The sequence below is a fragment of the Polypterus senegalus genome, chromosome 9 (assembly GCF_016835505.1).
Source record: "Polypterus senegalus isolate Bchr_013 chromosome 9, ASM1683550v1, whole genome shotgun sequence".
Lineage (NCBI taxonomy): Eukaryota > Metazoa > Chordata > Cladistia > Polypteriformes > Polypteridae > Polypterus > Polypterus senegalus.
In genome coordinates this window covers 180,171,056-180,198,169 of record NC_053162.1, presented here as the reverse complement: position 1 = coordinate 180,198,169, position 27,114 = coordinate 180,171,056, and the positions used below count along the sequence as shown (strand labels likewise).

The 27,114-nt window shown below is 41.0% G+C and overlaps 1 protein-coding gene across 3 annotated transcripts in view; it reads left to right on the top strand.

Moving 5' to 3' along the window:
- mapkap1 (MAPK associated protein 1) overlaps nt 1-27,114 on the top strand; it is a 453,244-nt gene that overhangs the window by 61,270 nt on the left and 364,860 nt on the right. For 2 of the 3 annotated variants that reach the window (XM_039764445.1, XM_039764443.1), the window contains exons 3-4: nt 1,148-1,207; nt 26,358-26,447. In XM_039764445.1, the coding sequence (XP_039620379.1) occupies nt 1,148-1,207; nt 26,358-26,447 (150 nt within the window). The remainder of the gene's footprint in view (nt 1-1,147; nt 1,208-26,357; nt 26,448-27,114) is intronic. The other variant, XM_039764446.1, reaches the window with a different exon arrangement.

Here is a 27,114-nt window from a genome sequence, read left to right as displayed (position 1 = left end):
ATGTAGTAATCTTTTTAGTTAGCCAATAAGAGGTGTCCTTTTGCTTGGCTTTTCTCTCCTTTCATAGGGAAGCATCGATACTATTCTCATGCAAATATTGGTCATTTTGTATTAATAGATATTTTTCAGTTGCCAATTACTTTCAAAGACGTTAAAGAAAATAACAGTCACAGACTGACACCACCGTCACTTGAACTGCTGTCTGCTGTGTATAAAAGCCTTTGAGCCACCACAAGCCTCTTTGTGCTCAGTTTTTAACTGCATTGTAAAGTGCTGTTAAAGAGCACATATTTAATGGAGTCTACTAACGCATGGAAGTGCATTCTGTCATTGCTATTATTTTGGAACATAACTCATTGTTACAAAACTATGTAGTAACCTAAAATGTAATAACTGATTCTTGGGTGAAGTAAATAAAAAAGGTGAAATTCTCCAGCTTTCATACCGGTTAACTTAGTCACTGAATGCATCTGAATGTTATGCTATGCTGACATGTTTTACTTCTTTTTTGGAGGAATATATTAAAGTTGAACAGATAACTAAATAATAAAAAAAAAAAAGCTTAATTTTTTTTGAAAAATGGTATCTTCTTGTATTCTTAGGGAGCATGTTTCCTCTCAAAGGAAGGAGCCAGGCGAGTTCTATTCTGGCTCTTCTAACATAGCCAGCAGAGGTTTGCTGTTGCAAAGGCACATGCAGCATTTTTGGTTGTCTGCCATCTAAGACCCTAGAGGGGGATGCGATTTCCAGTTCATTGTGTGAGCCTCTTCATGAGCTTGTGCTTTGCGGCTGTGCCTGTACCAGATAAGCCACTGGAGACCTTGTTCTGTGTTTAATAGTCTGTTGTTGGAAATCGGTCGTTCTGATATGTGGAAGCAGTATGGGCACATTGCTAATTGGGAAGCGGCGGACCAGTCGGTGTGGGTGCAGGTGGGCAGCTGGTTTTGGGGGTATTTTGGATATTTCTAGTAGCGAGTCTCCTCTTCACCTTAAGTCCTTTAATCTCCTTTTTCACAAGCCACTTGGTTTTCCCGCTTTTCTTGGCCTTCTTTTGCTACCAAGCATTTATATATATTTTTTATACATAAGCATTGTTTGTTTTTTGAAAACTTGTTTTGTGAAATGCAAAAAGTGATTGTCTCTCCAGGATATCAAGACAGAGATGAAAGATCAGGGAATTTCCTCAAACATGAGGGGCAGGTGAGAGGTACGCTCTTGTACATGGATATTACATTTTTTCCTATTTCTGCATGACAATCAGTGGCTAATCTTCTTTGTCTGGCTGGCAAATTACCTGTTTATTAAAGGATGATTGTACTTAAAGATCCTTGTTCCTTTAGCAAATCTATGCTGATTAGAAAATAAGAAGCGGGTTTCAATATGTCGTCCCTCTGTTGTAATCTTTCATTCAAGCAACAGTAATTGAGGGCAGAGATTTGGCTGTGCTGACCTCGACGCTGATAGCTGCCTTTTCTTGTGCTTTAGTATGTGTGGCATGTGTGCTGTGAAGAAGTGTTTGCATCAACGCCATCCGCGCTGTTGTACGCAGCCTTTTTTGCAATCCAAATTCTGCCGTGATCTGCTTGCTCTCAAATGTAGAGATTTTTTATGTGAATTCTAATCCGTCTTAAAAGATTGTCTGATTCCTGCTTTTGATGTTCTGTGAGGACAACTCTTTGGGCAGCCCAGGTTGAAGCTGCTTCAGGATCTATTAAAGACTTCCAGCTTCCTTGCACTTTGTTAGATTCTCTTGTGCTCTACAAGGTTGGATCTTAATTGTAGATGATTGAGGTCTTGTTGCCGTTAATCAAAGTGAAACTACACATTTAGATAGATAGGTAGATAGACAGACAGATACTTTATTCATCCCCTCTGGGAAATTCAGGCATCCAGTATCCCAAACACATCAGTAAAAATTATTATAAAAGCAAGGAGAACAAACATTAATAAACCGTGCAAATGGGTCAGTTGTTACAGTGTGGGAGAGTAGAGTGGTGACCAGGTCATGAATCACTTGTATTGACAACAACGTGTTAAAATCTCACAGCAGTAAGAACAAATGATCTTCTAAAGTGTTCTGTTCTACAGCGCAGTGAGAGAAGACCACTGCTACGTTTACTTCTCCCACCCACGAAAATGTTATGGAGAGGGTGACTGCTATTGTCGAGGCCTGTGCCTTCTTCCCCATACACCTTTCCACCACCATAACTCCCAATGAGTCCACAGTCCTGCCCAGCGCCGAGCCAGCCTTCTTCACCAGCTTGTCCAGCCTCTTAATGTTCTTATCGGTCAGGCTGCCTCCCCAAGAAACGGCCTCAAAAAAGTGAACACTGGCAACAAGTGTCTGATAGAACAAAGACAGCAATTTCACTACATATATTAAACTAGCTGTCCCCGTGGCTCCGTCAGCGTAGTAGAAACAGGACAAATTTTAAAAATCAATAAAAAAAAAAATGTAATTTTTATTGAGAAGAATTTATATTGATAGCTTTCATATCCGAGGGCCTCTGGATATACAGTAGTTTTGGTTTTGCTATTAGGGATGAGAATGTAGCTGTGATCTCTTTGCCAAAAATGTAAAAAGTTGGCAAAGTATCTTTGGCCAATCAGAAGGTAGGTACGCTGTGACGTCAAACGTTGCCACTGCATCTGATCGTGTTCACTTCTGACGAGAGAGCGTCCTACGCGTGGGGAGAAGATATCGATAGATAGATAGATACTTTATTAATCCCGCTGCCAATGAGCAGCTACCCTCTAAAACACATGTAGCTCTGATTTCTCTCTCTCAAAAATGTCAAACATTACTTCTTAACAATCTCCTGATGATGATGTCTGCTGAACAAACTGGTATCGCTAGCTCAGTGGAGACAAGCGACTCGAATGGAAGCTGGTGCGTGAGTGAGGAGGGCCTCACGCGAAATCTCCCCCTCGGCCTGCAACCTCGGATTTCTGGGAATAAATTGCCGCCGCAATCGAACTCTAATACTTAGCATGATAGAGAGAAGTCGCAAAATCAAATGGAATGTTCAAGCAAATTATATAAAAAAAGCAATCTAAATCCATTAAGTACAGTGGTGTGAAAAACTATTTGCCCCCTTCCTGATTTCTTATTCTTTTGCATGTTTGTCACACAAAATGTTTCTGATCATCAAACACATTTAACCATTAGTCAAATATAACACAAGTAAACACAAAATGCAGTTTTTAAATGATGTTTTTTATTATTTAGGGAGAAAAAATCCAAACCTACATGGCCCTGTGTGAAAAAATAATTGCCCCCCTTGTTCAAAAATCACCTAACTGTGGTGTATCACACCTGAGTTCAATTTCCGTAGCCACCCCCAGGCCTGATTACTGCCACACCTGTTTCAATCAAGAAATCACTTCAATAGGAGCTGCCTGACACAGAGAAGTAGACCAAAAGCACCTCAAAAGCTAGACATCATGCCAAGATCCAAAGAAATTCAGGAACAAATGAGAACAGAAGTAATTGAGATCTATCAGTCTGGTAAAGGTTATAAAGCCATTTCTAAAGCTTTGGGACTCCAGTGAACCACAGTGAGAGCCATTATCCACAAATGGCAAAAACATGGAACAGTGGTGAACCTTCCCAGGAGTGGCCGGCCGACCAAAATTATCCCAAGAGCGCAGAGAGACGACTCATCCGAGAGGTCACAAAAGACCCCAGGACAACGTCTAAAGAACTGCAGGCCTCACTTGCCTCAATTAAGGTCAGTGTTCACGACTCCACAACAAGAAAGAGACTGGGCAAAAACGGCCTGCATGGCAGATTTCCAAGACGAAACCACTGTTAAGCAAAAGAACATTAGGGCTCGTCTCAATTTTGCTAAGAAACATCTCAATGATTGCCAATACTTTTGGGAAAATACCTTGTGGACTGATGAGACAAAAGTTGAACTTTTGGAAGGCAAATGTCCCGTTACATCTGGCGTAAAAGGAACACAGCATTTCAGAAAAAGAACATCATACCAACAGTAAAATATGGTGGTGGTAGTGTGATGGTCTGGGGTTGTTTTGCTGCTTCAGGACCTGGAAGGCTTGCTGTGATAGATGGAACCATGAATTCTACTGTCTACCAAAAATCCTGAAGGAGAATGTCCGCCATCTGTTCGTCAACTCAAGCTGAAGCGATCTTGGGTGCTGCAGCAGGACAATGACCCAAAACACACCAGCAAATCCACCTCTGAATGGCTGAAGAAAAACAAAATGAAGACTTTGGAGTGGCCTAGTCAAAGTCCTGATCTGAATCCAATTGAGATGCTATGGCATGACCTTAAAAAGGCGCTTCATGCTAGAAAACCCTCAAATAAAGCTGAATTACAACAATTCTGCAAAGATGAGTGGGCCAAAATTCCTCCAGAGCGCTGAAAAGATTCATTGCAAGTTATCGCAAACGCTTGATTGTAGTTATTGCTGCTAAGGGTGGCCCAACCAGTTATTAGGTTCAGGGGCAATTACTTTTTCACACAGGGCCATGTAGGTTTGGATTTTTTTCTCCCTAAATAATAAAACCATCATTTAAAAACTGCATTTTGTGTTTACTTGTGTTATATTTGACTAATGGTTAAATGTGTTTGATGATCAGAAACATTTTGTGTGACAAACATGCAAAAGAATAAGAAATCAGGAAGGGGGCAAATAGTTTTTCACACCACTGTAGTTCCCTCATTCGCTAGCTAAGAGGATGTAAGATACGCCCCAAGGCTGGCGCGTGAGTGAGGAGGGCCCCGCCCCCTTCACCTCAGCCTGCAGCGTGTCTCTCGGATTCACGCAAAAAAATCGGTGCCGCAAGGCAAACTACTTTATAACACTTAGCACGATGGCAGAGGTCGCAAAATCAACTGGAATGTTCAAGCAAATTATATATATAAAAAAAAAAAAAAATATCTAAATCCATTAAGCAGTTCTCTCGTGAAAAGCGGACAGACAGACAAACGTTGGATTTTATATACAGTGTATATAGAGAAGAGATGATCTAAGTCTTCTGAGTAAAAAGAGCCTGTTCTGATCCTTCCTGTCAAGGACATCGGTGTTCACACTCCAGTGCAGTCTGCCATCAAGGTGGGCGCCTAAATATAATTTATAAGTCTGAACCACCCCAATGTCTATTTTGTCCCCAGTTATCCATCCATCCCTTTTTCTGAACTTGCTTTATTGCTGTTAGGATCACAGGGACTACACTGAATTAGAACCAACCCACAAAAAATGCCATCTTTCCATATATGCTTGCACTCCTGGCTGTGATTGGCTGTGACATGTCTAAATATATTCTGTTGTCACCAGTTACATAAGAATACAGGAAATGTGACAAATGAGAGGAAGCCGTTGAGTCTGTGTCGCTTGTTTGATTAGCTGTCCCAGTATCTCATCCAGATGCTTCTTAAAGGTCGATAAGGTTTCTGCTTCAACTCCATGACTCAGTAGTTTGTTTCAGATTCCTGCAGCTCTGTGTGTAAAGAAGTGCCTCCTGGCTTCAATCTTAAATGCACTTTTGCTTAATTTCCACTGATGATTCGCCTTTATCTGATTCACCGTTTGGTTATTAAAATTCAACAGCATCTATTTTACCGATACCTTAGAGAATTTTGAAGACCTGGATTAGCTTCTTATTAAGTCTCCTCTACTTGAGACTAAATGAGTTGAACTTTCTTAAGTCTGTCACAGTTGGACATGTTCTTAAGTCCCATGGTACACTTACTTGGTTGCTCTCTTCTGCACAGCCTTAAGTGCTGCTCTTTTTCTTTTCTTTTTTTTTTTTGTTTTGTTAGTATGGCGACTGGATCTGCACACAGGACTCCAGATTCATTTTCACTGTTATATTTATGTAGTGTAGTGGTGACGTCACTAGGGAAGAGCACCGCCATGTTATTAAAATGCGAGCTGTGTAGCTGTGTTTGTCCAGGGTTTGCAAAATTCTGCCGCTTCACCTTGTGCCATAGAAAGATTCAGTCAAGTATCTTCATTTTATAAGTTTTAGTAAAGTTTAAGGCAAAACAATTCACACAAAAAATGAAGGGAGAAACTGGTAACACACAAAAAAGGAAGCGTTGTGTAAGATGTCGCTGCTTAAGGCCAGGTTTATACTTCACGCAATGCGATGCATGCTCTAGTAGACGCAAGCGTTTTACTATTTATACTTACACAGTGGACAAAATTGTTGGTACCCTTCAGTCAATGAAAGAAAAACTCACAATGGTCACAGAAATAACTTTAATCTGACAAAAGTAATAACAAAATAAAAATTCTATGAAATTTAACCAATGAAAGTCAGACATTGATTTTCAACTATGCTTCAACAGAATTATTTAAAAAAATAAACTCATGAAACAAAAATGATGGTACCCCTAGAAAAGACTGAAAATAATGTGACCAAAGGGACATGTTAATCCAAGGTGTGTCCACTAATTAGCATCACAGGTGTCTACAATCTTGTCATCAGTCAATGGACCTATATATAGGGCTCCAGGTAGTCACTGTGTTGTTTGGTGACATGGTGTGTACCACACTCAACATGGACCAGAGAAAGCGAAGGAAAGAGTTGTCTCAGGAGATTAGAAAAAAAATTATAGACAAGCATGTCAAAGGTAAAGGCTATAAGACCATCTCGAAGCAGCTTGATGTTCCTGTGACTACAGTTGCACATATTATTCAGAAATTTAAGATCCATGGGACTGTAGCCAACCTCCCTGGACGTGGCCGCAGGAGGAAAATTGATGACAAATCAAAGAGACGGATAATACGAATGGTAACAAAAGAGCCCAGAAAAACTTCTAAAGAGATCCAAGGTGAACTTCAAGCTCAAGGAACATCAGTGTCAGATCGCACCATCCGTCGTTGTTTGAGCCAAAGTGGACTTCATGGGAGACGACCAAGGAGGACACCATTGTTGAAAACAAATCATAAAATCATAAGACTGGAATTTGCCAAACTACATGTGGACAAGCCGCAAAGATTCTGGGAGAATGTCCTATGGACAGATGAGACAAAAATTTAAAAATTGCTCTATGTTCACAGACGGAAAAATGAAGCATATCAAGAAAAGAACACTGTCCCTTCTGTGAAACATGGAGGAGGCTCTGTTATGTTCTGGGGCTGCTTTGCTGCATCTGGCACAGGGTGTCTTGAATCTGTGCAGGGTACAATGAAATCTCAAGACTATCAAGGGATTCTAGAGAGAAATGTGCTGGCCAGTGTCAGAAAGCTTGGTCTCAGTCGCAGGTCATGGGTCTTGCAACAGGACAATGACCCAAAACACACAGCTAAAAACACCCAAGAATGGCTAAGAGGAAAACATTGGACTATTCTAAAGTGGCCTTCTATGAGCCCTGAACTCAGTCCTATTGAGCATCTTTGGAAAGAGCTGAAACATGCCGTCTGGAAAAGGCAACCTTCAAACCTGAGACAACTGGAGCAGTTTGCTCATGAGGAGTGGGCCAAAATACCTGCTGAGAAGTGCAGACGTCTCATTGACAGTTACAGGAATCGTTTGATTGCAGTGACAGCCTCAAAAGGTTGTGCAACAAAATATTAAGTTAGGGGTACCATCATTTTTGTCCAGGCCTGTTTCATGAGTTTATTTTTTTAAATAATTCTGTTGAAGCATGGTTGAAAATCAATGTCTGACTTTCATTGGTTAAATTTCATAGAATTTTTATTTATTATTATTTTTCTCAGATTAAAGTTATTTCTGTGACCATTTTGAGTTTTTCTTTCATGACTGAAGGGTACCAACAATTTTGTCCACGTGTGTATGCGCGTACTTTACAAAAATCTGGAGGAATCCACCAGGTGGCAGTGCAAGATATCATCACGGTGAGAACAGGTTCGTCTTCTCTGTGTTGTGATTTGCCTGGAACACCCGTTAAATTCCGATGACACCTTACCGCAATATCTCTGGAAAGGATGTTTAATGATTAAATCCATCAATCCAGGGATGTGCCCATTCCAGCAGGCTTTGGGCATGAGGCTGAAACAATCTCTGGACGGGGCATCAGCTCATCGCAAGGTGAATACAAGCACTCCTACACAGTGGTGTCATTTTAGTGCCACCAAATCTGCATATCTTTGTAAGGAAACCGGAACCCACTGAGGAAACCCAGCAGGAAAACATGCAAACTCCAGGCAGAGAATACCAGCGACGTGACTCCCTGCGAGACAGCAACGCTACCGCTCCGCCACCGTGTCACCCCCATGTCTGTAATTATTAACAGTATTCATTATTTAAATGAAATTAACGATTTATCTGTAATACGTAACATACATACTTTAATGCATTTGATCATGAAAGTGATATCAAGTATAAATCTTAGGATTCTAAATGTGCAGAGAGTTGGAATATTATACATTTAATGAGTTCTGTGTGGCGATCTATTGCTGTTTGCCACTGCTGTCCGGTCAGGAGGAAGCCCCACAGAAAAAAGACGGCACAGAAGATGGTATGTGAGACTTGTAGAATGTATCGTGTCATTACGATCGGGAATATGTAACGCTTGAATATAAAAGCACCACGAATGCATCTGTATGTCGGCATTTTGCTTCACGACATCGAACCATTCATCAAACATCGAAGCACGCACATCGATCTCGTAGGATCTGCAAAGCGGCTTTCTGTCACATGTCGATAGTAAACAGAGACTCTGACGTCATGTTCCAACGTTTAGCAGACTGCATCCCCGAGTTTTTGCCGGTACTGCAACTCGCACACGCGTCATGTTCATTTCTGAGGACCTGCTCAGAGGATGCGTCAAATAAACGCATGGAAGCCATGATGCGGGCGTGTATGCATTCTGAGTGTGAAGTATAAACAAGCCAGAAGGCTTACTCATCCTGTTGCATTTCTTTGTTTCCATTTGCTTGTACTTCCGTACCTGACATACGTCAGGACATATGGTCTGAGAACTGTATCTTAACATTATTATCATAACTGTTCCATTTGTCTACCTAACTGACAGACTGACTGAAACTCTACTATTTCATTACAAAAATAGCTGAGCAATAAAGGATTTTCCATTGCAAGTTTGCTTTAGGAGATAAAACAGAATCTTCCATTATGTAGCTGTGAGAAATTTACATTTTATTCAAATGAAGCAGTCACTTATGTGAATTTACCATTAACATTAACTTTTTATTGTTTAATGGCTCTTACAGCGAGAGTGCATATGATTGATTGGTTTAAAAAAAAAAAAAAAAATGTTTCCTTCATGGCCAAATTTTAGCAGCTACTTGATGGTGCCGGTTTGTAGGTGATTTACCATGATGTCCCTTCAGCAGCATAAATAGCCATCTCAGTGTCTCTCCTTGTGTTGACCCAGTGACGTCTGCCTGCTCCTTTCCAAAGATGATAATAAGTTTAGGCCTCCGAGTCCCTTAATGCTGTAGAGCAAGGTTTCTTAAACTATGAGTTGTGAGTTAGGCCTTGTTCACACGGGCATTAAAATCAAGCGTTTTTGCGTTCGTAGCGTCCGGTGAGCGCGGATCAAGCGCCGAGTGTTTTCTACGTAGGAGTCAATGAGAGTGTTCACACGGGCTTTGGTGACGTCGCGTTTGTCCGGCTGCGCGTTTACGGCATCAAAAAGCGTTGCATGCAGCTTTTCTTGGCGTTCAAAACCCAACGAACGCAAGGAAACCGCTTCTAGTTCGTTTTCTGTGCGTTTATTTTACGCTTCGGAGGACCGGATATATATAAGTTTACATGTTGTATATGAAAAAATATTCATATTTTTATGTTTTCATGTACAACATATATATTTTCATATTGCTTATTTTATTTTATTGTCTCACGTAATTTGTAAACCATGAACCTATTAATTTATGTTCTAATATAATATTTGATAACGATTATGTAGGTGGGGCTGAGGGGCATTTCAGTGCATAACACCGATGTAAGCGCACACTCGACTACTGTTTCCTTACCTCAAAGTGACAAGTAGTCTCTCTTCGGGGCTAACGCCAAGTCGCATATTGGTTGATCGGCGTGCAATGTGGCATTGCACCAGCTGCAGCAGACAATCAAAAGTGGAAACCGACATCCGACAGTAATTAAAAAACTTGCGCGGAAATTTTCGCATTTCTTCATAAAGCACAAAAACTTCGTTTAACCCAGTGTTTCTCAAATAGTGGGTCTCGCCCCCGTGGCTCCGTCAAGGAGGTCACGTTTGACCTCGGGGAACATGCTTTTTATTTTTCTTTTAAATTTTTTGAATTTAGAATGCACTTTAAATCTTTTCTGTTACATTTAATAAAGCTATTCTTTGTTGTAAATTGGTCCATATTTCTTTCTTTTTTATTCTCTTATACGTTAATAAGGATACAGTGTTATGCAGAGGTGTACTTATAACAATTTTATAGACAAATGATACTATTTATAGTCGTGCGGGGGGCGCGAGATGTTTTCTTCTTCCTAGGGGGGCATGACAGAAAATAATTGAGAAGCACTGCTTTAACCCGACGCTGTGCAGTCAGAGGATGAACCCAGTAGCGGCGATTTTTCTCTCCCTACGTCGCCGTATTACGAGTATTTTTAAAACAAGAAGATTAATATCTAACATAGCAAAATGGTCCATATTGAAAGGAGGCACCTCAAATAAAATGACAAGGGCATTCATATCCAATTCCCGACACTGCCTCCACAGGTTAACACACAAACTACAATTTGGGCTGCAGGCTGGCGTTAGACAGAGACAAACGAACGCCGGTGTAGCAGTCAATCGATCGCCACCACAAAATGCAACATAAACGTCTAGGACGTTCAGAGCAAGTTCGTTTATCCAAAAACCTAACGCCCGTGTGAACAAGGCCTTAATGTTGTATTTAATGGTCATGGGTCGCTGCGGGTTGATTAAGCAATTTAAATTGTTTCGAATGACCGTCCTCAATAACCCCCATCCTGCTCAGACGATCGTCCATGATTCTGCAAAGGCGAGAACCACTCTGACGATCATCCATGATTCTCCCAAGGGGGAACTCTGTTTTGATAATTGTCCATGACTGTCCAAGGGGGAAAACCACACTCTGACGATTGACCGGATATTCAGTAAGGAATAAGTCTAGGGAAGGCATGATAGGATTGCCAAAAAAAAAAAGTTTTAAAAAAAACCCTATTGTAGAGCCTCAACTATTTGGCTCATGATTTGGAAGTTGCCTTGGGTAAATTAAAAAAAAAATTGTATTGTAATTATTGCTGAAAGGATTTTTCCAATAAAATCACATGATCTTTCTGTATTCCTTTAAGAGTTGTATGTACGTGCAGCGATTGGCTTGATAAATCCTGTAGTTTAGGATTTACACATCATGTAATATTAATTTGTTTGCTTCTTCATAATTCTTCTTAGACATAGAGGCTGCCTGTAGTCACAGTGGAGAGCATTGCTACTTCACAGCTTTTATCCCAGATTTAGCTCCTGGTTGGATTGCCCTGGTGTACTGTTTGCGTGTTCTCCTTGTGTTTTCCTGATTTTTTTCCTGCTGGAGACTGTAAACTTGATTGAGGTTCCTAACATGGCCTGAGTTTGTGCTGGAGTCCTATTTAGGGCTTGTGTCGCTTGCTGGTAGTGTAGACTTCATGTCTTTGTGTAGGCTGAGATAATTTACGAGTCTAAATTTGTGTCCAGTATGAGGGACTGTGTATTTTAAGGAGGCTTCTGTCCAGTTCACGGCTGTTTCCTACTTTCCATCCAGTGCAGTGTAGGCTACGAGCGCCTTTAACACTGCAGGTCTGGGATTGCACAGAATGTGTCTGTGTATGAATGTACTGCTGCCAGCTGCATGTGTGACCCTGGTACAGGCCACTTTCTCTGCATGTGTGATTCGGCTGTAGCTTTGGAGTCGAGTTGTTAATGAGCCTGAAATTCCCTGGCTTGTGTCCCAGTTCAGATGCTCGCTATCCAGTGTAAACTTGAGCGAGGCTACTTGACTGCCTCTGGCTCTTATCTGTGGATGAGACCTGGAAGGCAAAGAGCTGCCTGAGTAACACTTGGATGGTTCATCAGGTAAGTGTCAGTCTATGCAGCAGAAATGAAAGGCTATGTTTCAAAAAAAAAAAAAAGTAAAAATAATTGGGGAAAATGACTTTTACAGCCTTGGCAATGAAGATTGTTTAAAGTGCTTTCGATATTATACCTGGGGGTATGTTATAAATTCTGATAAATAAAAGCCTCAGCTGTGTTGTCCAGCACACAGAAATAAGTAACCTGTTTTCTAGCAAAGCGGGGTTAAAAAAAAAAAAAAAGAGGAAGGTGAATATGAAAATTTGGTTAGAATGTGGGGCGGCACGGTGGCGCAGTGGTAGCGCTGCTGCTTAGCAGTTAGGAGACCCGGGTTCGCTTCCCAGGTCCTTCCTGCATGGAGTTTGCATGTTCTCCCCGTGTCTGCGTGGGTTTCCTCCCACAGTCCAAAGACATGCCCGTTAGGTAGATTGGCAATTCTAAATTGGCCCTTGTGTTTGATTGTTGTGTTTGTGTGTGTCCTGCGGTGGGTTGGTGCCCTGCCCAGGATTGGTTCCTGCCTTGTGCCCTGTGTTGGCAGGGATTGGCTCCAGCAGACCCCCGTGACCCTGTGTTCGGATTCAGCGGGTTGGAAGATGGATGGATGGATGTGTTAGAATGTGAATCTTACAGTCAAGTTTACAGTATCTCACAAAGTGAGTACACCCCTCACATTTTTGTAAATATTTTATTATATCTTTTCATGGGACAACACTGAAGGTAAGACACTTTGATACAATGTAAAGTAGTCCGTGTACGGCTTGTATCACAGTGTAAATTTGCTGTCCCCTCAAAGTAACTCAACACGCAGCTATTAATGTCTAAACCGCTGGCAACAAAAGTGAGTCCACCCCTTAGTGAAAAATGTCCAAATTGTGCCCAAAGTGTCAAAATTCTGTGTGGCCACCATTATTTTCCAGCTCTGCCTTAACTCTCTTGGGCATGGAGTTCACTAGAGCTTCACAGGTTGCCACTGGAATCCTCTTCCACTCCTCCATGACGACATCACAAATCTGCTGGATGTTAGAGACCTTGCGCTCCTCCACCTTCTGTTTCAGGATGCCCCACAGATGCTCAATAGGATTTAGGTCTGGAGACATGCTTGGCCAGTCCAGCACCTTTCAGTTTCTTTAGCAAGGCAGTGGTCGTCTTGGAGGTGTGTTTGGGGTCGTTATCATGGTGGAATGCTGCCCTGAGGCCCAGTTTCCGAAGGGAGGGGATCATGCTCTGCTTCAGTATGTCACAGTACAGGTCCCCTTACAGCTCATTCGAAAAAGTACCGGACATCTCCTGCAAAAAAAAAAATGAAATTAAAAGCAATTGTACCAGTGTAGATTTGCAAGTCCTTTGAGATGTCGTCAGGCAAAGCAAGGCAAGTGTGACAAAAGATCAAGTGTTGCTTCTTCTACAAAGACATTCTAAAATGGCCTGAACACATTTGTTGAGACCCCTAGAAAAGATTTTAAGTGATTTATTTTCAAACTCGCTGTTTTCTTGAATTCATACCACACACCTCTCCAATCGTGCAATCGGTCATTCAGTCGATTTAAATGGAGAAAAGTCACTACTCTACTGTTTATTGTCATTGTGTGTCCCACACTGAACATGGACCAGAGAAAGCAACGGAGAGAGTTGTGTGAGGAGATCCCAAAGGAAATGATAGACAAGCGTGTGAAAGGCAAACAGTAGAAGTCCATCGCTAAACAGCTTGATGTTCCTGTGACTTTTAATATTGTGAAGAAGTTGTAGGTCCACAGGACTGCAGACAACCTCCCTGGACATGGCCATCAGAAGAAAATCGAATGGGCAGAAGGAAAGTGAGAATTGGCAGACATAAAGCCAAGGACAGCTTCAAACGAGATATACAAGCTGAAGTCTAAGATTGAGGTCCATCAGTGTCTGATCGGACCATCCATCGCTTTTTGAGAGACTGTGGGCTCAATGGAAGAAGGCCCAAGAGGACTCCACTGTTGAAAGACAGACAGGAAAAAGCCAGAGTGGAGTTTGCTAAGGAAGCCACAGAGCTTCTGGGAGAATTTCCTTTAGACAGGTGAGATAAAACTGGAGCTTTTTCAAAGGTCACACCAAGCTGTTTGTCCATAGTTGGAAAAAATGAAGCTTTCAAAGAAAAGAGCACCAGACCTACTGCGAAACATGCAGGAGGCTCGCTTATGTGTTGGGTTCGCTTTGCTGTTGAGTCTGTGCAGAGAACAATGAAATTTGAAGACATTCTGGAGTGAAATGTCCTTCCCAGTGTCAGAAAGCTCCATCTCAGTCACAGGTCGTGGATCTTCCAACAGGATAAGGAGCCAAAACACACAGGAATGGCAAAGAGCAAAACACAGGACTGGATGTTGATTTAAGATGGCGCCGACTGGTGTGGCTGGCTTCATATTTATGTATTAGTTCATCTCAGCGGCCACTGTCCTATGATCGTGATTCTTTACTTGAACATATTTTCTTGCTTGCTTTCCTCTCAATTTTCCTCTCAAAATAATGGGATGTTATGTGAACCTCCACCTTTGTTTTATTCATCTCCTGACATCTTCACCTGGACATCGGTGTTCACCTGTATCAGTGAGCTGAATTCCTCTCGGAGACACAAATGCACCCACCACTGCTGCCATGGAAGAAGAGCCATTGCTGTTGAACAACCCCGACTCAAGTCCCAGAGCTTGGATTCACGATGCCTGTGAGTCGTCTATGACCCATCTTCTCCTGCACAGGACTCCATCCCTGGTCCATGGGCGCTGGATGCCGGATTTAATTTCTCAAGGCGGCATCACTCTTCCTCGGTGTGCTCTTGGGGGAGTAAACGCTGCTAATCTTCGCACGGTCACCCGTGCTCGTCCCGCAGCAAGCTCTTCTACTTCTCTCATGGCTGCCCTCTTGAACGTGAGATCAGTGTCTAATAAAACTTTTATTCTGCAAGACTTTATTATCTCAAATAAACTGGATTTCTTTTTCATCACTATGACCTGGATTGTAAATGGTGACACTTTATGTTTTACTGGTGGTTATTTTGTTTTTAAATTCTCCTCGTCTGACTCGTTGTGGTGGGGGCATTGCCACTGTTTTTAAAAGTATGTTCTTGTGTCGGAGCCTTACAAGTGGTTTGTTTAGTAGCTTCGAACTGCAACTTTTCAATGTGTGCAGTTCCCCATCTTTGTTGCTGGCTGTGGTTTATAGACCTCCTGTAATTAGTGATATCTTCATTTCTGAATTCCCTGGTCTTCTGGCTGATTTCACCCTCTCCCATGACAAAGTATTTATTCTTGGTGATTTTAACGTATTTGTTTTTTGTCAATTGAAACCTTTCGTTAATTACATTTTATCTCTATTTGATTACATTTTATCACTATTGGACTCACTCTCTCGGTCACACCCTTGATCTCGTTCTTACACGTGATATTTCAGTTAATAATATTGATTTTATTTGCTGTTTCTTTTACAGATCACTTTTCTATAATGATGGATTTGAATATTACTGTTAATGTCCCTACTACTAGTTGTGCTCCACGCTGTTCTCGCTTTTTAAATTCTTCTATTATATCCGATTTTAAAACCATATTCCCTAGTCTTGATGTGCATGTCCAATATGATGGTATTGATGATTCTGTCTTAGAATTTAATTCTTCGTGTAAAACGGTTTTAGACTCAATTGCTCTGCTCAAGATACGTTGTAATAAGGGAAGACCTGCTTTCTAGCTAAATGAAACTATGCGACCGCTGCGCTGCACCTGTTGAACTGCGGAACGGCGTTGGAGAGAAGATGGACTGATTGTTTCTAAACAGATTTTTAGGAGATCTCTGTTCAACTTCCTGGTTGCAGTTAAGAAAGCTAAACATGATTTCTTCACTGATTTAGTATCCCGTCATTCTAAGAATTCTAGGGTCTTTATTTAATTCAATTAATGCGGCCATTCACTCTCATTCTGTGACGGGATTAAATAGTACTGTTCTTTCATGTGAGCAGTTTCTTTCATTCTTTGTCAGTAAAATTGACACAATCTGCTGTGGTATTGTTCCAACTGACTATGTACTTCCTATTGTTAATCATGGCATTGTCTTTGAATCTTTTGATTTTGTTTCACTTTCACAGTTAAAAAGTACTATTGACACCCTTCAATCAGCTCTCAGTCCTCTTGATATTGTACCACCACGTCTCTTAGTGGAAGCCTTTGATGTTTTGGGTCCATCTTTACTAGTCATTATCAATGGTTCTATTAGTGAGGGGGTTGTGCACTCATTCTTTAAACATGCTGCGGTATGTCCCTGTCCAAAAAAGTCAAAATTAAATCCTGGAGTTTTAGCCAATTTTCGCTCGATTTCCCAATTGCCATTTCTGACTAAAATATTAGAAAGAATTATTTATAATCAATTGGTTGATCACCTCAACTCCAATAATTTATTTGAGATCTACCAATCTGGCTTTAGGCTTTATCATGGTGTTGAGACGGCCCTCCTGAAAGTATTCAGTGACATTTCTATTATTAGTGACTCGGGTGGCGCTGCAGTCCTTGTCCTTCTTAACCTGTCTCCACTGCCTTTGACACTACTGACCATGAGATATTGCTGTTGTGGCTTGAACATCTTGTTGGGTTTAAAAGGGCAGCTCTTAACTGGTTCAGGTCATATCTAATTGGTAGACCCTTTTCAGTGACTTTAAATTCCTCTTTTTCGTCTACTACTCCTCTTAAATGTGGTGTTCCTATTTTATTCTGTCTATACCTTCACCCTATTGGAGCTATTTTTTAGGAAATTTTAACATTTTCTTTTTATTGCTATGCTGATGATACACAGGTTTATAATCCCATCTGCAACTCTGCAATGAATCAACTGCACAACTGTCTTTTTGAACTAATTTTTCTTGATCTGAATCAAAATAAAACGGAGATGCTTATATTGGGTCCATCAGCTAAAGCCAAAATTGGTCTTGGACTTCTCGGCTCTTTCTCTCTCTTTTGTAAACCTCAAGTCTGCAATCTTGGTGTTATCTTTGACAGTAACCTCTCTTTTGAGAAACAGATTAATTCTGTAGTCAAGAGTTGCTTTTTCCAGCTTCGTCTTTTAGGTAAGATCAAGCCTATTTTTATCTTCTGGGGATCTTGAGAAAGCTATTCATGCTTTTATCTTCTCTCGCCTCGATTACTGCAACTCGCTGTATTCTGGAATTAGCAAATCCCTGATACGCAGGCTACAGTTGGTCCAGAATGCTGCCGCTCGCTTTTTGGTTGGGGCAAGAAAGTCTGATACTGTTTCTCCAATATGAGCTTCTTTACACTAGCTGCCTGTCAGTTTTCAAGTTGATTTTAAAATCTTGTTGCTAGTTTTTAAATCTTTACATGGGCTTCCTCCTGCCTATTCATTTGAATTATGTGCTTTACACCAGCCATCTAGAGTGCTTAGATCTTCAGGTCAGTTGTCTCTGGTTATCCCTCGTAACAAGTGTAAAACTAAGAGGAGCTGCTGTTCCTCGCCTGTGGAAGTCTTTACCTCATCACATAAAGGAGTCGACTACAATTGAACTGTTCAAAACAAAATTAAAAACTCATTTCTATTCACTTGCTTTCCGTGACCTTCAGTAATACTGATGGTTTCCTCATTGTGATTATGTAATCTGACTTCTATTTATTATTTTATTTATGTTCATTTATTTTATTTTCTATTTATGTTGTTTATGTTAATTGTATGGTTTTGTTTTCTTCTTCTATTGTAAAGCACTTTGGCCACTTTTTGGCTATGTTGTTTTAACACTAGAATTACCAGAGCCTACGAAAAAAACTCGTAGATCCGGCCCACCTTAAATCCGTTCGCACCTCTCCGTCAGCGTCTTTTGTCCTGTAAATGTGCCGATAAACACAAGCAGCAAGCAGCCTGCTATTCCATCCCTGACAGCCACAGAACGTGCACAAAGTTCTCCCAGGTCATGCCTTAATTGATTATCTGGGAGTGAAGTGCTGGAGTTTTAGAGTGGAAATAATAGATCGTTATTTGGAACACTTGTGTGTTCCGTTTCTACAATAAAACAGAAATGTTTTTCATATTTTAGTAGTAAATGACAAAATGTTGGCATAAACTATGTAATATATGAAGTCTGAAGTCCAAAGATCAAATAAACACTTTCACAAAAGGTTCAAGGATAAAACAACAGCTTTTGTGGCGTAGCGGTAAGATTTGCTGACTTGTAAGCACTTTTGTACATTTATAGTATTTGTGAAAGTTACCGTTTTATTTTCACTTTTATTCTCTCAGTCATGATCATGATACTTCCTAAGGGATCTGACGCTGATAGTTTTTATTTGAAACTTGGAATAACTGTAGATGCGAGTGATGTTTTGAGGCAATGAAACTGATCTGGAGGGATAAAAGCTGACACACAAACGCTGGCGAGTCTGCCTTTTTCGTATCTCTCCGTCACTTGATTTTTTTTTTTTTTAAATTCGTTTTTATTGAGTGTTGCTGCTCATGCTGAATTAGTATGCACCTTATGGTCTATGATGTCAAAGACGCACTGACAAAAAAAAACAGACGTAGGTATATATGATATTTGGAAGAATTCATTTTATAACCTGTATAGTACATTTCGGAAAAGTTTATGGTACAGATGCAACATTATTCATATTCAATTGCATAACATCTTGTGCTTGTAATCAGTGACCACGTGTTTTTTTTTTTAATTTTGTTTTTTTTTTGGTCTTGCCAGTGTCCACGTTTCTGTATGGTGGAGTTTCTTTTGTACTCCAGAACATGCAGAGGAACGAATAGTACAGAGAGTTAAGTTCAGCGCTATATGCAATCATCACATTCAAATGTTAACAGGTCACACACGTGCAAGGACCGTCCTTTCTACATTTATGACGTGTACCTATAAATGTACACAATCTGTTACAGAAGCAAACCAAATGTATGTGTGTACTGTATAAAATTAACAATAAGAGCAGCTCACTCCTGAAAACAGCAAATATAGGAAGCAGTCAGGATCGAACAGGGCACTCTTGCAAGTCAGCAAATCTTACTGCTATGCTATGGAAGCAGATGTTTTATCCTTGAAGCTTTTGTGAAAGTGCTTATTTGATCTTTGGACTTCAGGCTTCACATATTTATGTTTATGCCAACATTTTGTCATTTACTACTAAAATATGAAAAACATTTCTGTTTTAACAATGTGTTTACACAGATTATTGTCGAAATGAAACACACATGAAATGTATGTATTTCAAATAACGATCTATTATTTCCACTCTAAAACTCCAGCACTTCACTCCCGGATAATCAATCAAGGCATGACCTGGAAGAATTTTGTGCAAGTTCTGCAGCTGTGGGGGGATGTAATAGCAGGCTGCTTTCTGCTTGTGTTTATCGGCACATTTACAGGACAAAAGACGCTGACGGAGAGGTGCGAATGGATTTATGGTGGGCCGGATCTACAAATTTTTTCGTAGGCTCTGGTAATTCTAGTGTTAAATGTGCTATATAAATAAACATTGACTATTCTGAAGTGGCCTCCTATGAGCCATGATTTCAAATATATGGAGCATCTATGGAGAGAATTGAAACATGCAGTCTGAAGACACCTTCAAACCTGACATCACTGGAGCAGTTTGCTCAGGAAGAGTGGGCCATACATCCTTTTGACAGGTGCAGAAGTCTCGGGAAGAGCTCCGGGAATCGCTTCTTTGCAGTGAATGCCTCTAAATGCCTTGCAACAAAATATTAGGTGAAAGGTCCCATCATTTTTGTACATGCCGTTTTCTTTTGTGTTATTATCTGAAATATTCTGTGGAGAGACCAGCTGTGTTATATGGGTTGGAGACGGTGGAACTGACCAGAAAACAGGAGACAGAGCTGGAGGTGGCAGAGTTAAAGATGCTAAGATTTGCATTGGGGGTGATGAGGATGGACAGGATTAGAAATGAGGACATTAGAGGGTCAGCATAAGTTGGAGAGTTGGGAGACAAAGTCAGAGAGGCGAGATTGTATTGGTTTGGACATGTGCAGAGGAAACATGCTGAGTACATTGAGTGAAGGGTGCTAAGGATAGAGCTGCCAGGGAAGAGGAGAAGAGGATGGCCTAAGAGAAGGTTTATGGATGTGGTGAGAGAGGACATGAAGATGATGGGTGTAACAGAATAAGATGAGGAGGACAGAAAGATATGGAAGATGATGATCTGCTGTGGCAACCCCTAACGGGAGCAGCTAAAAGAAGAAGATTATGTTGAATCAAAACTCTAAAGTCTGATTTTTTTTTAATATGGAATAAGCAATGATGGGTGCCAATGACTTTTGTCAGTTACAAGTTATTTCAGAAACAATTGTGGGTGTTTTTTTTTGGTGGCATGGTACCATCAAATTTGTCAACATCTGTAAATGAAAATGAATATGGTACAGTCCACCTTGCAGTTTGTAAGAAAATAGAATATTAAATTGTTGTGTTGATGTTCTTGCTGCACAGACAGAATCATTACATTGTTTTTTTGATGGTGGTTCCTCCGTCCATTTTTTTTGTGATTATTTATTGAATATTTCCAATATAGTGAATAAAACAATTGTCCATAACATTTTTAATAGAATGAATTTAGAATGCATACCCTGACGACGACTCCCTCCAACAGTGTGCAAGCTTTCGAGGTAACTCAGGCCCCATCTTGCCTGAAGAATGGGCATGATCCTGAGCTGCCTTGAAAGATGGCATATTACAATCTTTTTAGTTAGCCAATAAAAGGTGTCATTTTGCCTGACTTCTCATTACATCCATAATGGCTAACATGGTACAACACCCTAGTACTACAAACACACTAATATTAATTTTTAGGTGTTGAGTGTTGTTTCATGGATTGTCTTCAAAGTATTACTTGAATTGCTGTTTGTGTTTTTGTTTGGAATCCATTTTGTGTGTTGCGTTTTCCTTATTGGGGGGAAAACTCTTGCCTATCTACTCAATCTCCCCCAACCCCTTTATCTTTCTTGATCTCACAACCCTTCTAATAAGGAGTTTGGATTTCTAAGAGAAAGAGTACAAATACAGTACAATACAATTTATTTTTGTTGAGCACAAGAAGTGCCGCAATGGGCTTTAACAGCCCCTGCCATTTTTTGACAGCCCTCCAGCCTTGACTCTCTAAGAAGACAAGGAAAAACTCCCAATAAAACCCTTGTAAGGAAACAAAGAAATGGTAGAAACCTTAGGAAAGGCAATTCAAAGAGAGACCCCCTTTCCAGATAGTTTGGGTGTGCAGTGGGTGTCAAATAAAGAAGGGGTCAATACAACACAACACAATACACAGAACAGAGCACAAATCATCCTCCACACAATACAATAGTGCAATAATAATATTACAAGTACGGAGCAGAATTCAACAATAGATGACATCACATAAGAGGATTTGGATTTGTTTAGAGTCCTGGAGACCTCGGCCATCAAGCTGCCTGCCCCTATTGGTCATTCCACAGCTGAGTCAGTGCTGGACCAGCCAATCCAATGAAAGAACCCCTCTGCCCAATGATTCCTGCAATCCTCCATCAGAGATCATCAAATGGAGTACTAGGTATCCATCATGTACTTCCACGATATTAAATACCAACTACAACAATAATTTTTTCTTGTATAGCCCAAACTCACACAAGGTTTGCCTTGGTGGACTTTTACACGCCATGTTTATTGACAACCCTTCAGCCTCGACTGCCTAAGAAGACTCAAATTCCCCAAAGGAGTTTGCAATTGGCGTCAAAAAATGGGATAAATACAATACACAAAGCAGATGATCCTCTTCAGACGGCTAGATGGCCAGTGTATCATGGCCACCTCAGAAATGTAATACAATAGTAGAAACTACTTTGGTTTTGTGCCACGACAACTCTCAAGGCAAAATGCAAGAATGGACGATACCACTCTATAAATACAGAACTGTCTCATATAAGCATACTGATTTGTTCAAATACATCAAAAACAAAGTAGTAACTAACTAAGCAACATAAATGAAAAACAACAATATCTGCCATCAGCTAATTGTAGAACCACAGCCAGACATGCTAGACACAGTCAGAGTCCTGGACACCTCGGCCAAGTAGCTGCCTCCACACTGCTGGCCATTCTACAGCCGAGTCAGTGCTGGGATAATAAGCAAGATATCATCATGATAAGAAAACATATCACTTATTAAAAAGTGATTGAAATAAACAGAGTGACAAGTAGTGAAGGTCACTACACTGCTGAAAAAAAGTTAAGGGAACAGTTAAATCACACATCAGATCTCAAACAAAATATTCAAGTGGAAAATCATTACTGGGTAATATTGTTTAATTTATTGAGAACAAAATGATTTACCAATGGACAATGGAAACCAAAATCACTAACCCACTGAGCGCTGGATTCAACATCATACTGAAAATCAAAGTCAAAAATTGAAATCCCAGGCTGATCCAAATTGTGTGAATTTCATCATGGCAACTCCTAATGTGACTCAGTATTCTGTGTGGCCCCCATGTGTCTGTATACATTCCCGACAATGTCTGGGTATGCTCCTGATGAAATGGTGGATGGTTTCCTGCCGCTTCTCCTCCCAGACCTGGATCAGGGCATCAGTGGACTCCTGGACAGTCTGTGGTGCTACTTGGCTGCGATGGATGCACCAATATGTGGCTTCCCAGACATTCTCAGTTGGATTCAGGTCTGGGGAAATGTACAAGTCATTCAATGGCATCCGTGCCTTTGTCACCCAGGGGCTGCCTACACAGTCTCGTCACATGAGGCCAGACATTGTCCTGCACTATGAGGAACCCAGGGCCCACTACACCAGCGTAAGGTCTGACAGCGGCTCTGAGGATTTCATCCCAATAGCTAATAGCACCATCCAAGGGTATGGCTCCCTAGACCACCACTGTCCCACCACCAAACCGGTCATGCTGGAAGATGTTACAGGCTGCACAATGTTCACCACTGTGTCTCCAGACTCTTTCACATTCGTCACACGTGCTCAGTGTGGACCTGCTTCACCTGCAAACAGAATGAGGCCAATGGCAAAGCTGCCAATTTTGTATTCTCTGGCGAATGCTAATCGAGCCGCACAGTGATTGGGCTGTGAGCACAGGTCCCACTAGAGAATGTAGGGCCCTCATGCATCCTTCATGGAGTCTGTTTCTGACAGTTTGATCAGAAGAATGTACGCCAGTAGCCAGCTGGAGGCCATTTTGTATGGCTATGGCAGTGCTCCTCCTGTTCCTCCTCACAAACTGGAGCAGATACCGGCAGTGCTACTGGTCTGATGCCCTTCCATGGCTCTGTCCAGCTCTCTTTGGGTGTAACGACCCATCTCCAGGTATCACCTCCATGCTCTTGAGGCTGTACTGGGAGACGCAGCAAACCTTATTGCGGCAGAACTTCTGGATCTGCCATTCTGGAGGAGCTGGACTACCTTGTACCGCTTTTAGAACCGGCACGATTATAATATGCGCTCCCCTCCTTTAGTGGCAGCAAAGGAAAAAAAAATAACTCGGGGCGCGAATGACCAACACTACTTTCCTACCACACCAACCCAAGTATAGAGACACGCCAGTGAAAGCAGGGTTAAGAAAAAATGAATACTGAAAGATGATACACACACTTACTGTAACAAATAACCCCTATATACTGTACATAATATTGTGCTGCAGCGCTTCCCACCTAACACAAATCATGGCACAAAACGCTGTGGGCGGAGAGGCTAAGGATCTGCGCTGGTATCCCGAAGGTAGCTGGTTTGAATCCCTGTCACTGCCAAAAGAGATCCTACTCTGCTGGGCCCTTGAGCAAGGCCCTTAACCTTCAATTGCTCCAGGGGCGCTGTACAATGGCTGACCCTGCGCTCTGACCCCAAGGGGTATGCGAAATTCCTAATACGAGAAATTGTCTAAGGCGAAATAAAGAACAAAAAAAAAAAATGCTTAAATACATATGCTACTAATACAAAAATTTGAGCTAAAAAAAAATAAATATATTCTTAGTCTTTTTAAATATTATCTGTACGGAATGTCTAGCTCAGTCTGCGGTGGGGAATGAGGCGCCGACCATACCTCCTGTTCTGGGATCAACAGTTCCTGTGCTGGCCTGTCAGGTCCTCTCCCGAATACCTTTCACCAGAAAGTAAAATTAATTTGTCTGGAAATGAACCCGGGTTCACCTGACGTTTTCCATGCGGTGCCAGTCCTTTCCCTCTTGCCTTTTCCTGTGATGACATCCACTTCTCTCTTGGCTCTGCACTTCTTCCCTCCTTTTCCCCACCATCCATTTACATACCGTTGGCTCCTCCCCTTACAGTCTGTTGGCCCTCCCAAACCAGGTGCTTCCCTCCCGATATACGATTGGCCGGCCTTACAAATTTAAGCCATTCCACTAATAACAGGAATGGGGAAAAGGTAGAAACTCACAGTGATGCACACAGGTTCCAGACGACCGTTACAACCTGTGCAACCTGAATCGACTGCAGGTACCATATGAAGCTACCAGTAAATGACAAGGAGACACTAGCAAAACATAAAACGAGAGAAGAATTAGTCAGGAAGGTCATGGAGAAAGCAACTATCTGTACAAAACCATTCCCTTTTCTGGGGCTTGTCTTGACGTTGCCTCTCCAGTGCACCTGTTGTTACTTTCAAAGCAGGAACCTTTGTGGCCTCTTTTCGCTACAATTGTTAATTTTTTAATGGGTTGTCCCCAGTCGTGTATTCTAGTTTGAGAATTGCGCCTGGTCCCGCGAGACTAAAGAAACTCCAACCAATCTGAGGACCGCATTGGCAACTTAGATTACACCCCAGCTGGCATTTGAAAGAGAGGGACACCAGTGCAACCGTCCACCTCTGCTTTTGTTTAAATGTTATATCATTTTTGGATTAAACCTGCCTTTTTTTTTTTTTTTTATGAATATTTAGTGGTGTTTCCGTATATAATAATTGTACAGTTTAAACACGCGAGCATTTATTTGTGTATTCAATAATATGCTTGTCGTTTCTTTTTTTACTCCTAATTGGTGTAGAGTCTATGATACAATATGTTTCTAGTTATTATGTAAATTTCATTGCTTATACTGGGACACCTTTGTAAATTATGTATGTAATATATATTTTTGTGATAAACTGGAAAAGTAATATTAAATATTCCACTCTTTCATCCCCGTAAGGAAGGTGTAAAAGAACATTTGAATTTATAAAATTAGATTGCCCAGAGTAAATTCCACCCCCACCTCCCTTTTTGGCATCCTGGTTTAATTTAAAAATCTGGAAGAGTATCGTGCACTTTGCATTTTTATTTCACCGTATGAAAATTCATTGGAACGTCTTCAGCATTAGACTTTGGTTTTTTTTTTTTTTTCTTTTCTTAGAAACCATTAGGCAATGATTTATCCAAACAAAATTCATCTCCATGAGGTTTACATTTTCATATTCTCTTGTGTGTTAATATTATCTTTATGATATCTGACGCTGCTTTATGACTTTTAATGTGAATTGTAAATCACTGTTTTGTGCGTTGTGTGTGTGCAGGCGGGTGTATCTTTTTGCACACCAAGTTGTTGTTTCTTTCTTCCCCTCATACTTCATTTGAGCTGCTGAGGTTTTGAATGCTCCGTGTTTTTTATTTTTATTTTTTTTCCTTTATCTCTTATTTACTCTGTGTATATTTATAGCGTGCGTTGTGGCAGGTTGGGTGCTTGTGTTACATATGCAAAGCAGTTAATAGTATCTACTCTTGTCACCGAGGGTCAGCTTGAGCAAGCCATCTTTTACATTTGACAGGTAAGCAGAAATATATAACCTGTGAAACACAGAGAAAAATACAACCCATCCAGTGTTTACAAACAGAACATGTCAGTGTTGCTGAAGGCTAAGCCCAAATCTGTCATTATCGCTTTTGTTTGCCGAGTGCTGTCCTCCAAATGTTTGTTTGTATGTAATGTCTATATCTTCAGCTGTGAGGCCTGTCTGCTCCTCAAAAATAAAATAAAAAAAAAAAAAAAAACCTTCACTTGGCCTTGTGAAAAAAAAAAAAAAATCCTTTTTTTTTATTTTAATTTTCATATTTTGTGAGATCACAATCCAAGCTGCTCAGTTGCAAAACATGAAAGCAAAAAAATACAAATTGACAGGATGGGGTGAGGGTGGTAATGCGAGTGAAATCCCCGAGGAGCTGCTCCCTGTGAAAATCACACATTGCAATATGGTGTTTATAGTCTTGCAGAATCTTAAGGCAAAGATAGAGATGTGTGTCTGAAAACAAACCCGTCCCTGCTGAAGGTACGGGGTTAGGGTGATAGCAGCAGCTGCTGTCGAGATGCAGTGGCTTTCCATGATTTCCTAATGCATTTCTCTTTTTCTCTTTTGAAGCTCAGAGACTTGAACGACTCAGAAAAGAGAGACAGAACCAAATTAAATGCAAAAACGTTCCATGGAAGGAGAGGACTGCGTCACAGTCAGGTGTGTATCTCGGACCAGAGCTTCTCAAAGTCTAAATGTGGCTTAGCTTTCTGTTAAGAGCTTGGCGCTCCTTAAGCCTCTCTTGAACCTGGATTGGTATGTCATTAAACGACCAAAAACATGGAAGTATGTTTGTTGTTGAAAGGGCTTTTCCATATACAGTGCCATCTGTAATGTTAGAGACGTTTTTCTTGATCTTTGCCTTCTGTTCCACATTTAAAATTCAAACAATTCAGACGTGATTAAAGTCAACATCGCCGACTTCCATTTTAAGTGGATTTGCGTACGTTTTGGTCACACAGCACTTTTTCTACAAAATCCCCCCATGTCAGGGCACCATAATGTTTGGTACAGTTGGCATCACAGGTGTTTATGATTCCTCAGGTGTTTTTCATGGCTTCATCAGATACCTCGGTTTGCTTCTACACTTTGGAGTCTGTAGCTGCCATTATTCAACACAAAGACAAGAGCTGTGCCAATGGACGTCAAAGAAGCCATAACGAAGTTGAGAAACAAGAATAAAACCATTAGAGACACTGGTGTGAAACCTTGGGATGACCTAAATCAGAGGTCACTAACGGGCGGTCCGGGTCCGGACCCAGAAGCTGTCTCATATGGACCCAGACTTACAGCCAAAACAGAAGGTTATGATTTATTTTAAAACCTG